Source organism: Echinops telfairi, unplaced genomic scaffold, assembly GCF_000313985.2.
Source record: "Echinops telfairi isolate 266 unplaced genomic scaffold, ASM31398v2 ScPeMD7_7400;HRSCAF=8409, whole genome shotgun sequence".
In the NCBI taxonomy this organism is placed as follows: Eukaryota; Metazoa; Chordata; class Mammalia; order Afrosoricida; family Tenrecidae; genus Echinops; species Echinops telfairi.
In genome coordinates, this window is record NW_022111300.1 from 6,965,476 (window position 1) to 6,980,410 (window position 14,935).

General features: G+C 38.1%; 1 protein-coding gene across 5 annotated transcripts in view; it reads left to right on the plus strand.

Annotated features, from left to right (window-relative positions):
- The window catches only part of GREB1L (GREB1 like retinoic acid receptor coactivator), a 343,344-nt gene that overhangs the window by 195,032 nt on the left and 133,377 nt on the right, over positions 1–14,935 (plus strand). For 4 of the 5 annotated variants that reach the window (XM_045296084.1, XM_045296083.1, XM_045296086.1 and 1 more), the window contains exon 9: positions 12,563–12,691. The exons of the other annotated variant lie outside the window; for it this stretch is intronic. In XM_045296084.1, coding sequence (XP_045152019.1) covers positions 12,563–12,691 — 129 coding nt within the window. The remainder of the gene's footprint in view (positions 1–12,562; positions 12,692–14,935) is intronic. 5 annotated transcript variants of the gene reach the window in all.

Below are 14,935 nucleotides of genomic sequence, written 5' to 3' on the forward strand. Positions count from 1 at the left end.
CCTCAAGATTGTTTATTCCACCTATCTTATATAGATAGACATGCAGAGACAATAATAAGCACAAAAACAAGACAGAGCAAAACAAAACAACAACAAAATCGACCAAAAAAAGAACAAAGAAAACTATAAATAGTTCCAGGTCTGTTTGTTGACCTTTAGTGCTTTCTGGTCGAATCTGATAGGGTGCCACGCCCTGGCCCCGAAGTTTATTTTTTGTATACCCTGGGGACTTCATTGCTTTGTTCCCCGCTGCTCTGTTGCATGCCCTTAGCATTTCGCCCCCAAGTGGTGGGGTCATATTGGGCACAATTCCCATACTGTGCCTCCAGTGTTGTCCCTTATAGCACTATGGGTCAGTGAGGGATGTCAGGTCTTGTGGTGGGGCCGGCCCTATGGTCCTCTCTGCATTGGCTGCTCTGAGCAGGAATATTGTCCTTGGGGCTTGGTGGGCCCCAAGATATGTTCCACTCTCTCCTTCCCTCTTCATTTTGCTCCTGTGTGCTCTGATCAGATGGCCCCCTCTCCCAGAGCTGTAGCCTCAGTGCTGTCCTCTGACATGCATTCTTCTGGGGGGAAGGGGGGCGTGTCCACGTAGTTGGGATTGGGGCTGGCCCTGCAATCAGTGAGACCATTGTTGTGGCTACTGTGTCAGTTCATCTCACTGAGGCCTTACCCTTTTCACTGACCCACTCCCAAGTACGATGTCCTTTTCTAGTCACTGGTCCCCCAGCCACATAGTGCATATTTATAGAGGCTCTATAATGGACCTTGTTATTGAATTTTTTTAAATCAAATTGATGAAAATTGTGCTGGGTGTGGTTTTAATTTTCATTCTCTTGTATTTATTGAGGTTGAGCATATTTCCATTTCCTTTTCTCGGAATTCTGTGCTGTTATCTTTTACTTTTTCCTTGAAGGATCCCTGTCAGTGAAATTATTTGAGCACTCAGCTGCATCTAAGTCCCTCTGTCAGGCTCTAACTTACATCTAAGTCCCTCTGTTAGGCTCTGATTTTAGCAGAACCCAAACTATGATACCAACTCAATAACAAAAGAACACTGTTGTTAGCTACTGTTGAATTGTTGCCTGACATACGGTGACTCAATCCACAGTGGATGAAATAATGCCCAGGCCTGTACCATTCCCATAATCTTCAGATGTAGACCGCCGTTGGCAGTTGAACTCATCTAGTTGCTGCGTAGGAGAAAAAACTTGCTGATCTGCATTCATAAAGATTACAGCCTAAATGTAGCAGCAAGGAATTACTAAACCCGAATAAAGTCCAAATGTGATGGTGGGAAAAGAGGAAAATAAAAGGAAATAGAGGAAAGAACCAGGAGGCAAAGGACATTTACAGAGGTCTGAATACAGGCATGTACATATGTAAATCTATATATCTAAAATGAGATTGAAATAGATCTATGTTCTTATATCTATATGTTAAGAATTAAGGTTGCAGATGGACATTGGGCCTCGACTCAAGTACTCCCTCAACACAAGAACACTGTGTTCTAATAATCCGGCATTCTGTGATGCTTACCTTCCCAACACAATCACAAAATGGGTGCATGAGCAAAAGTGGTGAAAAAAGCTGATGGTACCCAGCTATGAAAAGATACTACATCTGGGGTCTTAAAGCAGGTCTCAAACTATGACCCATGGGCCATATGCAGCCTGCCGAGGACATTTATCCGGCCTACTGGGTGCTTTTGCCTTGTTTTTTAACTTCAAAATAAGATATGTGCAGTGTGCATAGGAAATTGTTCAGTTTTTTTAAAAACTATAGTCCGGCCCTCCAACAGGTCTGAGGGACAGTGAACTGGCCCCCTGTTTAAAAAGTTTGAGGACTCCTGTCTTAAAGGCTTGAAGATAGATAGCGGCCATCTAGTTGAGAAGCAACAAAGCCCATACAGAAAAAGGGGACCATCCTGTGTGGTCACACGGTGTCAATGGGGTCAGGTATCAGGCATCAAGGACCCAGAACAAAATAATATCCAATGTGAACAGAGACATGGGCTGGAGACCCAAAGCCTATCTGTAGATAATGGGACATCCCCTCACAGAAGGGTCACAAGGAAGAGAAGAGCCAGTCAGGGTGCAGTATAGCACCAATGAAACACACAGCTTCCCTCTAGTTCTTTAATGCTTCCTTCCCCCCATTATCATGACCTAAATTCTACCTTACAAATCGGATTAGACCAGAACATGCACACTGCTACAGATAAGAGCCCACAACAAAGGGAATCCAGGATAGATAAACCCCTCAGGGCCAACAATGAGACTAGAGATACCAGGAGGATAAGGGGAAGGTAAGGAGAGAAAGGGGGAATCGCTCAAAAGGATCAGCGTACAACCCCTCCCACCCCCCAGGGAGACGAACAACAGAAAAGTGGGTGATGGGCGTCAGAGGACAATGTAAGATATGAAAACAGTAATCTATAACTTAATAAGGGTTCATGAGGGAGGGCAGAGAAGGGAAGGGGGAAATGAGGAACTCATATCAAGGGCTCAAGTGGAAAGAAAATGCTTTGAAAATGATGATGGCAGCATATGTACAAATGTGCTTGACACAATGGATGAATGTATGGATTGTGATGAGATGTAAGTGCCCCCAATAAAAGTATTTAATAAAAGTTTAAAAAACGGTTAGAGCCTAGAAAGCCCCATGGAGCAGCTCAGTCACGGGCGTCACTGTAAGCCGAAAATCAACTCTGTGGCAGCAAACAATAGCCCTTCTATTGGGATTGTTGTTGATTCAGAGGAAGAATTTTTGCCTTCTGTATATAAAACCTGTGTTCAATTCCAGGCGCTGGTGAATATGTGTCATTGGAGCTTCTATACTAAAACAGACTATCAGTCTACATCTGAAAATCATGGGAATGGTGCAGGCCTGGGCAATATTTCATCCACTGTGGATTGAGTTATCCTGAATCAGATATCAGTTTAACATCAGCTAACAACAACATTCTTTCGTGATTGAGTTGTTCATTGTAATAGTTAGGGTTATGTTAAAATCAGAGCCTAACAGAAGGACTGGGATGCATATAAATTGTTTGAAAAGCAGTCCTTGGAAGCAGGAGTAAACCAGTATAGAGCTGTATTTTCTTTGTAGTTGCTATTAACCAGGAAGAACTGGGTTCATCAGAACATCTCAGAAGCACACAAGAAAGCCTTCCAGAATTGTCCTCCCAAAGAATGGGAGACATGTACCCCGTTAGTTGAGTGTTGCCCCTAAAGCATGATCTTCCGTTACATGCCTGGACTATACAGAAGGCTGTATATTCCATAGCCTTGGAACGGTTCTGAAACAAAATGCCGAAAGAAGCTACGTGTCAGGTGGGATGCTCTCCCCAGGAGTCAGAACTCACACATAGCTGTCCCTGCACATCTCCTCCTGAAAAGATAGGCCAATAACAGGAGGTGATGTGGGAACAATATTGTCTGCTACACTGGGCTTTTTTTCTTGCTGACATGTGTATAGGAGTACAAAATGTAATTGCCTATTATAAATATTTTCCTGGCTTACAATTTTGCTAATTAAAAAACAAAACCTCAAACAAAAACTCAACTGCCATTGAGTCAATTGTGACTCATAGTGACCCCATAGGACGATAAAACTGCCCCTGTGGGTTTCTCAGACTGTAAATCTTTACAGAAATGGAAAGCCTCAATCTGTGTCCCACGGAGAGGCTGTGGTTTAAACTGTTGACCTGTGGTTAGCAGCCCACCACATAACAGCTCTGCCAGGGATCCCTAAGTTTGCTAATAATGTTTTTTTAATGACAGATTTATTGAAATAAAATGTACCAACTAAAAGGTATGATTTGGTGTTTTTCTATATATTTTCAGAATTTTAAAACCATTACCAGAATAAATTTCAAACATTTTCATCCCTCTGAAAAAAGTCAAAAGAGCTATTAATATTCTTTATTTCTGTGAATTCACCTATTCTGGAATTTCATATAAATGGTATCACAGATAAAATAAAATAAACGGTATCACAGAAAATATGGCTTTTTGGAACTGGCTTCTTTCATTTGGCAAAATATTTTCTTGTTTCATTTACACCGTAACATGTATCACAACGGCAGTTCTCTTTTATTGTCTAAGGGCAAATGATAGTCCATTGTTTAGATATAACATATTTTCCTATCCTTTTGTTTGACGGGACATGTGGGCAGTTTCCAAATCTTTTTTGCTGATATAAATAAGCCTGCTCTGACCATGTATGTACAGGTTTTTACGTGAACATGTTTTCCATTTTCGTGAGCATATGCCTAGGAATGGAACTGTTGATCATATGAGAACTCTTAGTCATTCAGGGAAACTATTTTCCATAGTGATGGTACCATTTACAGTCCCACTATGAGTGTATGTAGTTCCAATCTTGCCATATCCTTGCAGATTTTTGTTGCTGTCTGACTTGTTAATTTTACCCATTCTAGGGTGTGAAGTAGTATCTCACTGTAATTTTAATTTGCACTTCCTCATGAGTATATTTGTCTTCTTTGCATAACTACCAATTCATATCCTATGCCCATTTTTCTGTTTGGTTATTTGGCTTTATTGTTGCATTAATTCTTTTTGTTTTAGGGGTATATTCCTTTATCAGACACATGATTTTGAAAGTGTAATCTTCCATTCTGAGTTTTCTTTTCACTCTTTTCTGATGCACATGATTTTTAAATTGAATGAAGTTTAATTTGTCTATTTTTTTCATTGTTTGTGCTTTTGGTGTCATATCTTAAAAATCATTGGTCATATAGAGGTTTGCTTCCATGTTTTATAGTATTTCTTAACATTTTGTTATGTAATCTGTTTGGGTTAATTTTGTATATTATATAAAGAAGTCCAAATATATTCTTTCACCTGCAGATATCCAGTTATCTGAGAACCATTTGTTGAAAGGACTATTCTTTCCCCATTGAATTATCTTGGTTGAAAATCAGCTGAGGATTTGGTTCTGGACTCTGAATTCTGTCCAGTAAATCTGCATGTCAAACCTTATACACCAGTAAGACATTGCCTTGTTGTCAGGTACCTTCAAGTTGGTCTGACTGAGAGTGAGTAACCTTGTGTAAACAGACAAACCTGTCCAGTTCTGCATCATTTTGTGTTCTTTGGCAAGTCATAGTATAAGCAATATTCTTTGGAACATCATAATCCAAATGCACCAATCCATCTTCATTCCTCCCTACTCATTGCCCAGCTTCCAGTGTATATGAGACCATTGAAAATATCATCAGTTACAAGGCTCTACATATAACCTCCTCTCTGGGGGATGGACAACAGAAAAGTGGGTGAAGGGAGATGTCGGACAGTGTAAGATGACAAAATAATAATTTATAAATTATCAAGGGTTCATGAGGGAGGAGGGGGGAGTGGAGATGGAGGAGAAAACTGAGGAGCTGATAGCAAGGCCTCAAGTAAAAAGCAAATGTTTTGAGAATGATGATGGCACCAAATGTACAAATGGTGCTTGACACAATGGATTGTGATAAGAGTTGTAAGAGCCCTCAATAAAATGATTTTTTTAAAGAAAATACCATCACCTGGGTCAGGTGCACTTCAGTCCTCAAAGTGAAATCTTTGCTTTTTTAACACTTGACAGACAGGGGTCTTTTGCATCAGGTATGCCCAATGCCCAGTGCACATAAATACATTGCTCAGTTTCTTGATTGTTGTTTCCTTGGGGCGTTGATAGTGAATCCAAGTAACGTGAAGTATCCTTGACAACTGCTGTGCTTTTTCTACTTCTTCTGATGTTGCTGATTGGCCTTTGACCTTCTTTACATTGAGGTGTAATCCATACTGAATGCTATAGTCTTTGATCTTGATCAAAGTCCTCTTTGCTTGCAGCAAACAAAGGTGTGTCGTGTGCATATCGTAGGTAGTTGTTAATGAATCTTCCTTCAACCCTCATGCTGCATTCTTCATAAAGTCCAGCTTCCCAGATTTGCACACTATTATTATTGTTATTATTTCTGGGTTTTTAAAAATCATTTTATTGGGGCCTCATACAGCTCTTATCACAATACAGACAGACAGACAGACAGACAGACAGATTTGCACACTATTATTATTGTTATTTCTGGGGTTTTTTAAATCATTTTATTGGGGCCTCATACAGCTCTTATCACAATACATACAGACAGACAGACATGCATTGTGTCAAGCACATTTGTACTTTTGTTGCCACCATCATTTTCAAAACATTTTCTTTCTACTTGAGCCCTTGGTATCAGCTCCTCATTTTTTATTATTGTTATTATTTCTAGGGGCAGTCTCCCACATCTTTCTCTTTTGGAGAGATTGGTGGATTCAAATGGCCAACCTTTCGATTAGCATTCAAGTGTTTTAATCACTGCACCACCAGGACTCCTTGTGATTGCTGTAGCTTTATAGTAAATTCTGAGGAGGAGCATGTGAGTTCTCCAGCTTTGTTTCTCTATTTCAAGATAGTTTTGTGTATTGGCCCCTTACGTTGCCTTATGAATTTTAGGATTGATTTATACAGTTCTGTTAAAAAAAAGTTGACATTTTAATGATATCCATTGAGTATATAGATCAATTTTGGGAGTATCGCCATCTTAACAATACAAAGTCTTATGATTCGTGCATTTTCATTCATTTGCTGTTGTGGCGGTTAGGTGCCATTTATTCGATTCTAGTAGTGACTGTGCACAACAGAAGGATTCTCAGCTCCTGCACCATCCTCACACTTGTTATGTTTGAACAGATTGTTGGCAGCCACTGTGTATAAACCAGCCATCTTATCAAGAGTCTTCCTCATTTTCCTTGTCCCTCTAATTTACTTTGTGTGATTTTTCCAGAAGGTACTGGACTCTCCTCATAACATGTCCAAAATGTGTGATATGAAGTCTCACCATCTTTGCTTCTAAGGAGCATCTGGCTGTACTTCTAAGGTGTTTTGTTTGTTGTTTTAGAAGTTCTTGGTACTTTCAGTATTCTTCACCAGCGCCATAATTCAAATGCTTTTATTCTTCTGTAACCTTCTCTATTCACTGCCCAATTATCACATGCATATGAGACAATTGAAAATAGCATGGCACACCTTAGTCCTCAAAGTAATATCTTTGCTTTACAACACTTTAAAGAGGTCTTGTGCAGCCTATTTACCTGATGCAATGTGGCATTTTCTCTCTTGACTGGTGTTTTTGTAAGCATTGATTGTGGATCCAAGCCAGATGAAATCCTAGAAAACTTCCGTCTTTTCTCGCTTATCATGATGTTACCTGTTGGTCCATTTGTAAGGATTTCTGTTTTCTTTACATTGAGGTATAATCCATACTGAAGACTGCTATCCCTGATTTTCATCAGTAAGTTCTTCAAATCCTGTTTACTTTCAGCAAGCAAGGTTGTGCTACCTGCATATTGCAGGCTGTTAATAAGCCATCCTCCAATCCTGATACCACCTTCTTCTTCATGTAGTCCAGCGCCTCAGATGATTTGCTCAGCAGACAGATTCACTAAGTATGGTAATCATACAGCAGTCCCTTGTTCTGTTCACACAGCTACCTCTTGATCCATATATAGGTTCCACATGAGCATAATTAATTGTTCTGGAATTCCCATTCTTCTCAAGGCTATTTATAATTTGTTATGTGAAGCAGAGTCGAATACTTCCGCATAGTCAATAAAACACAAGTATCTTTCTTGTATTCTCTGCTTTCAGCCAAGATCTATCTGATGTAGGCAATGCAATCCCTTGTTTTGTATTCTCTTGATTCCAACCTGAATGCTTGGCAGCTCCCTGTCTATACACTGCTGCAACTGTTGTGGAATGACCCATAAGCAAAATTTCAGTTGCATATGGTATTAATGATATTATTCTATACTCTGTGCGTTTTATTGGACCTCCTTTCTTTGTAATGGATACAAATGTGAATTTCTTCCAGTCAATTAGCTAGGTAGCTGCCTTCCAAATTTCTTGGCTAGTGAGTGTTTCCAGTGCTTTATAGGCTTGTTGAAAAATTTTAATTGGTATTGCATCAATTCCTGGAGCCTTGCTTTTGACTAATACCTTCAGTGTAACTTGGGCTTCTTCCTTCAATATCATTGGTTCTTGATTTATTTAAGAATTATAAGTATTTTAAAATTTCTTTCAGACATGTTTTAGAGTTTCAGAGTGGCTTATACATTTTTTATTAAATGGGTTCCTAAATATCTATTCTTTATGATATTGCTATTAATGAAGTTGCTATTTTTATTTAGGGGTATTTCCTTTTTAAAATATAGCAATAAAATTGGTTTTCATTTTTTGATCTTGAATTCTGCAACCTTGATGAACTCATGCATTACCTCTAGTAGTGTGTTTAAGTGGATTCCGTAGAATTGTCTGTATCTGTGATCATGTCACATGCAAATATGGTTTATCTTCTTCCTTTTTGTCCTGTTTTCACTTTGGTTTCCTTTCTAACTACTCTGGGTAGAGCCTCCCATTGACTAGAAGTAGCAAGAGTGGAAATCCGTGTCTTGTACTTGATTGTAGGGAGAAAGCATCCAGTCAGCCACACTTAAGTGTGATAAATTTGGTAGATTTTTCATAAATGTCTTTTATTGGGTTGTGAAAGTTCTTTTCTATTGATAGTTTGTTCAGAGTATTTATCATGAAAACATGTTGAACTGTGTAAAATACTTTTATGTCTCTATTCTTAAGTTTCATAAATTCTGTGCTATAGTTTTATTTCTTGTAATATTTCCATATGTTGGTGAAATCAGGACAATCACTGGAGCTACTGAATTGGGGGGCAGTTTAGGGTTTTTTCTTTTCTTTTTTAGTTTTTTGGGGAAGTTTTATAGAATGGAATTAAATCTCCTTTAATTAGTAAAATACAACAGAAAAGCCATGTGGGAGTTGGATTTTCTTTGTGAGAAAATGTCTCCATTTCACCTAGCTTATCTAATGTGTTGGCATACAATTGTTGATAGTAATCCTTACAATTATTTTCATGTATTTCTCTAAGGTACCTAGTGATACCCTGCCTTTCATTCTTGCTTTTAATCAATTGTGTCCTCTCTTTTTTTTCTTAATCTATTTGGCTGAAGATGTGTCAATTTTATTGATTTATTCAAAGAACTAATTTTTGGTTAATTAGATTTTTCCTATTATTTTTGTTTGATTTCATTCATCTCTGCTCAAGTCTGTATTGCTTCTTGTCTTCTGTTTGCTTGATCCCACTCTCATTTCCTAAGGTAGGAAGTTAGGTTCTTGACTTGAGGCCTACTTTCTTTTTTAATGTAGGTATTTAGAGTCATAAATTTCCATCTAAGCCCTGCTTCAGCAACATCCCATGAGTTAGCACATGAGTTTTCATTTAACCACATATTTAAATTATTTAATTTCCCTCATGATGTCTCCCTTTGACATTATTTAGGCATGTGTTGTTTGAGTTCCACATTTGTGAATTCTTTAATTTCTATCTGTTACTGGTGGCTAACTTCATTCCATTAGTATCATAGAGTATATTTTTGTATGATTTCAGTCCTTTCAGAGTTTTCGAGATTTATTTTATGGCCTAGCATATCCTGAAGAATGTTCCTTGTGCACTTGGAAAGGAGTTGGGTTCTATTGATGCCTATTAGTTATAGCTGCTTTCCAGTTTCTAATTTCCTTGTTGATCTTCTGCCTAGTTGGCTTATCTATTATTGAAAGGGAAATATTGAAGTCTCTAACAAATACTATCAATTACTTTTTTCTCTTTTCAATTTTGTCAGTTTTTGCTCCATGTATTTTGGATTGGAATTGTTAGTGCAAATGTCTTTCTGGTGAGTTGATCCTTTCAGCATTATAAAATGTTCCTTTTATTCTCTAGCAACAATTTTATCGACTTTGTCTACAAGTCTGCCCTCTCCAGCTCTCTTTTGGCTTCTGTTGGCCTGGCTTGCCTGTGTTTTGCCATGAATCATTTTATTTTATTTTATTTTTTGAATCATTTTATTTTTATGTAGCTGAATTTACCATTCTTTTTTTCTGGCCTCTGTATTTTGATTATTCAATTGTTCTTTTTAATTTCAATGTAAAAATTCTCCTTTTTTCTTAATATTTTTATATTTTCAGTTTTTCCATTTATATCTTTGGTTCATTTTATTTCATTCTGTGCTTACTATATACAATGTGGATTCAATTTCTTTTTCGTGTTTTATCTATTAGTCTTTTTTTTTTTTATCTAATAGTCTTAACACACATTTTCACAACTGATTTGGACTGAAAACTGTCTTAAACTAAATTTACATGTCTATTTCTATGTCTTTTTTTGTTCTGTTTGTCTACTTTTGCATCATGACCACAGTGTTTAATTGACTGAGGCTTTAATGACATGCTTTATTCTATTACTGTTCTACACTCCTCATTTCTCTTTTCAGAATGTTTGCAGTTATTCTTGTGTGTTTATTTTTCTGTATCAACATTATATCAGCTTGTCTAGTTAAAGCAGTCTGGTTACTCTAACAGTACTCCTAATAAAACCTAAAGCTGTTGATATTTTTTCTAAAATCACATTAAATTTATAAATAAACTTAGGCTTATTTACACCTTTTTGACACTGAATTTTCTTGCTCAGAAATATAAGCTATTATTATATCTCTTGTGGTGGTATAGTTTCATGATCTTCAGAAACATTGACAACATTTTCACCTTTAATGTGGAAATTGTATTTTGTTTTTAATTTATTATTTATTGGGAATTAATACATATAGCATCCCATAGTCAGTCACATCAAGCAAAATTGTGTAATTGCTACCACAATCAGGCTCAAAACATTCTTTTTCCTCCTGGACTCCTTGACATTGTTGCCCTGTTTACCCCACCACCAGCATTGGACCATGCCCTTCCCCTGGAAACCGTAATCGACTTGCTACCTCATCAATCCTGGGTTTCATATACCGAAACACAGACCAGCATGTAACAACTTCAAGAGGGTGGCCTCCAAGGACATGACACCTCTGAGATACACCTAAATATGAACAAGCAATAACAAAACAAGAATACAGAAAATGTTGTCAACCAGATCAGGTCCAGCAGGCATCAGAGGGAGGATCACCTGGCAAAGTTTAACTGTTCAAGCCAGATTTATGTCTTTGGTCTTCTATACGCATCTCTCTAATGCCCTCTGTTTACTAACCACTTTCCTCCCATCCCTTGATTGTAGATAGAGGGAGATCACCGGAGGCTGATGCAGTTCCCACAAATGAACCTGGGACTCCCACTGTCATCCATAACCTTCTGCAAACCAGATTCTCACAATTTAGGCTCTGATATTAATCCCTTCTTCGATGATGTGGAAATTTTGATTACACACACATATACATATAGAGAAAGATGATAATATGAGGAACCATCGGCATTGACCCACCATCCAGCTTTCATAATTATCAGCACATAGCCAATATCATCTCATCTTACCCTTCCTTTTGCCCAGTATTTTACCCAAAATGTCGACTGGTCCTTGTAGTAGCAGAGCAAACTTTACCCAGGATTCCTGTCCCATTGTAAGGCTCTCTATTAAGACCCTGAAAACTTGAGTTATCTTTAGTTTCCTGAATATATGTACTTGCTGGACTTGATTCTTCCAGTAGACCTTAAAATCACTCCATGGTGGCAAGTGAGATGCTCCAAAAGGCACATTGGTCACATTACCTCTTCCAAACCAGTAGGGGACCATGTTGCAGGCTTCTGAATTCTTGTGGGAAACACCAATTAGATGTCTCAGGAACCAAGTTGTGAGTTGAATAACTTTTGGCACTTTTTTATTTTCTCCTAATGTAGCATCATCAGGATCCTATTTTATTTCCAAACTGTCAGAGAATTAGATCAATTCCTTTTGACACTTTCCTTTGTTAACTGATATTCTACCAGGGTGCAGTTTGGGACTTGGGGTCCCTACTACTCAATCAGAAAAACTCATGTTGGAGCATTCATCTCTCACACGGTCTCTCCGAGATGTGGCACGTGGCTCTGCTGGAATTAATGATTTTTTTAATCTAAATGGGAGTTTTCTTCTAAATAAATATGTTATCATATAGGTAAATTAATTCTAGTTTATTTCTTAAAGTAAAGTAACTTTTCCTTCAGAGAAAAATCCTTTTTCCTAGGTCCCAGTTAGTGACCTAGTTTGCATGAAGTCTTTTAAGTGGAATACTCATCTAGGCAGAGATAAAGTATATCTTATTAAAATATGACTTTGAGGTGAACTGTGGTCACAGTAGATGGAGCCTAATTATATTCTTGACATCAAGTCACTTGACTTTGATCAAGTGAACTATTAACAATTTAAAAATAATGTCTATCTAATTGGATTGTTAAAGGAATTAATATATTTAAAGAACTTAAAGTAGCACCCAGTGACTCATAAGAATTCATAGTAACTTCTTTAAAGTTTGTCAGGAAAGCAAAAAAGTAAAACCTGAATAGAGAAAAATCAACATAGGTCAAGGAAAACCCCTAAATTCTCCAGTCTACTTTCTCTCAAATCCCTCCTGAATCAGCTTCCTTTGTGCAAATATAATAGTTGCTAACTTTAACAACCTCTTTCATTTTAAAGATTCATCGATTCTCAGTCCAGCTAATTCTGCAATCAATTTAAGTGGCGCTCAGGACCTGACCCGGAATAAGAATGTTGTGAAACCACTGGCTTTATCTTTGCAGGTTGTAGGGAAGACTTTTGCTGCAGGTGATGTTTTCCTCGCTTATATTTATTTGGCAAATACATAGTCTATCCAGGACCTATTTGAAATTTAATTGACAAAAGCAAACAGAAACTGCTTCTATCTGCCAGATGAAAAGAGAAGCAAGGCTAGTAATAGCAGTGTCTTATTGCCCAACGCCTTAAGGTCTCCGTAGTTGACACACAGAGGAGACAGAGTAGTTTGTTTACATGCAACACGATTTATTGAGTACCTGCTATGACTTGAACCTCGATATACAAAAATAAATAACACTTACTCCCTGACCTCCAAGTACTTGTGTTGTAGTGGGGGAGACTGATCTTGTTCTCATCTAAGTGTATTCCATAAAAAAGTTCCATAAGCAGGATGGATTAAAAAAAACAAAAATTTACCCTCCCATAGGCCTGAAGCCTAGAAATCTGTAAAGTTGCTCTCAGGGCCATGTTCTCCCTGACTGTTCTAGAATAGGAATCCTTTTCTCTACTGGTGGTCCTAGGCATTCTTTGGCTTGCAGCAGCATAATTAATCTTTGTCTCTGCCTTCAAGTGGTTGTCATTCCTGTGTGTCTGTCCGTGGCTTTTTTCCTCTTTTTATAAGGATGCCAAAAATGCTATATCAGGGCCTACTTACTCTAGCATGACCTCATGTTGTTAACTACTTGCATCTACAAAGTCCTTGTCTTAGGCTAGGTTCTCTAGAGATGCGAAACCAGTAGGGCTTATATAGAGACAATTTTGAATCAAGGAAATTGCTCTTGCATTTGTAGTGGTTGACAAGTCCTTGGTCCAGATGTCAGGCTACAACTTCTCCTAAGCCTCATACTTGCAGGGCTGATAAACCCAAGAGAAGTAGGCTAAATGGCAGGCTTCTGGCTGAGGAGCAAATGAACCCAAGGTTGGCAGCTAAGGTCAGATACTACAGAGGATAATGACTGGATCATTATATAGTGTAGTAGACAGCTGCCTCGATTCCAAAGAACCAGAGGTAAGAGATAAGCCAAATGCAGAAACCAATTCTAGCAAAAAAGTAAAACTTATCCAGAACCTCCATATCTATAGGAAGCAGACCACATGACCCTTTAAATGTATTGGCTGCTCATAGCAGTTCTCATCATAGAGGTGATGGTGATTACATTATATTAGATTTCTTCATGGGGGTTGACTACCCAGCCAATCAAGACACGACTTCAACCACCTCAGGCCCTATTTCTAAATAAATTCACATTCGTAAATACAGATTAAGATTTCAACACTTGTTTCTGTTTTAAATATCGGTTATTCCCCCCCACCACCTTTATTTTATTGTGAATGGAGTGAAGCTCTGCTCAGCAGATAATCCATTTTACTTTCAACACCCCTACATAGTTTCTCCTCCGGACAGGAAGTAAGCATATCTTTTTTTTAAAATCATTTCATTAGGGGCTCATACAACTCTTATCGCAATCCATGTAAGCATATTTTTGAGAGGTATAATTAAATCCATCACATACCTAAAACAAGATATTTTAGGGTATAGTGATATATACAGTATGCTAGGGGAGCATAGAGAGGGGGGTTTCAGCCCAACATTTCAAGCACAATGAGAACGAGTTCTTGGAGGAGCTTGCTTTGGGATGATGAGGATGTTACAAATGTACAAAAGAGTAGGGGAAAGGCATCTTGGATACAAGGAACAGCAAGAACAAAGGTTCAAAGGAAAGAAGCAGCATGATGTATCTACATAGTTTCAGCAGTTTGGACTTGTTAGACTATGGTGGGCCAGGGAAAGGTCATGGGAGATCATGATAAGAAGTGAGGATTTTACACTCTAACTGAAGGAACAGGGGAGTGGTGTGGTCTGCTTTGAATTTGAGCTAGATAATTTTGCAGCAAGATGTAAAAAGACAAGAGGCAGGAAAATTATTTGGAAGTAACTTCAAAAATCTAGATGAAAAATAATGTAGTCCTTAGCCACAACTCTGGTGGTAAGGTTGAAGAGGAGGTGACAGATTGTATAACTACTCAGGAAGTAAGAACAGGTCTTGACTGAATCAATGTGAACCTGAAGGAGAAGGCCTCTATGTGCTTTCTGGGATGATTTATCCTGGGAGAAGTCAGGGCTGGTCGTTCAGATTATGCCACTAACATGTCATTAAAATTGGGAAGGTAAACCATATGATCCTGAGAGAGCTGTGGGGTGAGACAAGCTATAAACTGGGGATAAAATCCTAGAAAAGTTCAGTGTTTAAAGTGAAGAAATTATCAGAGAGG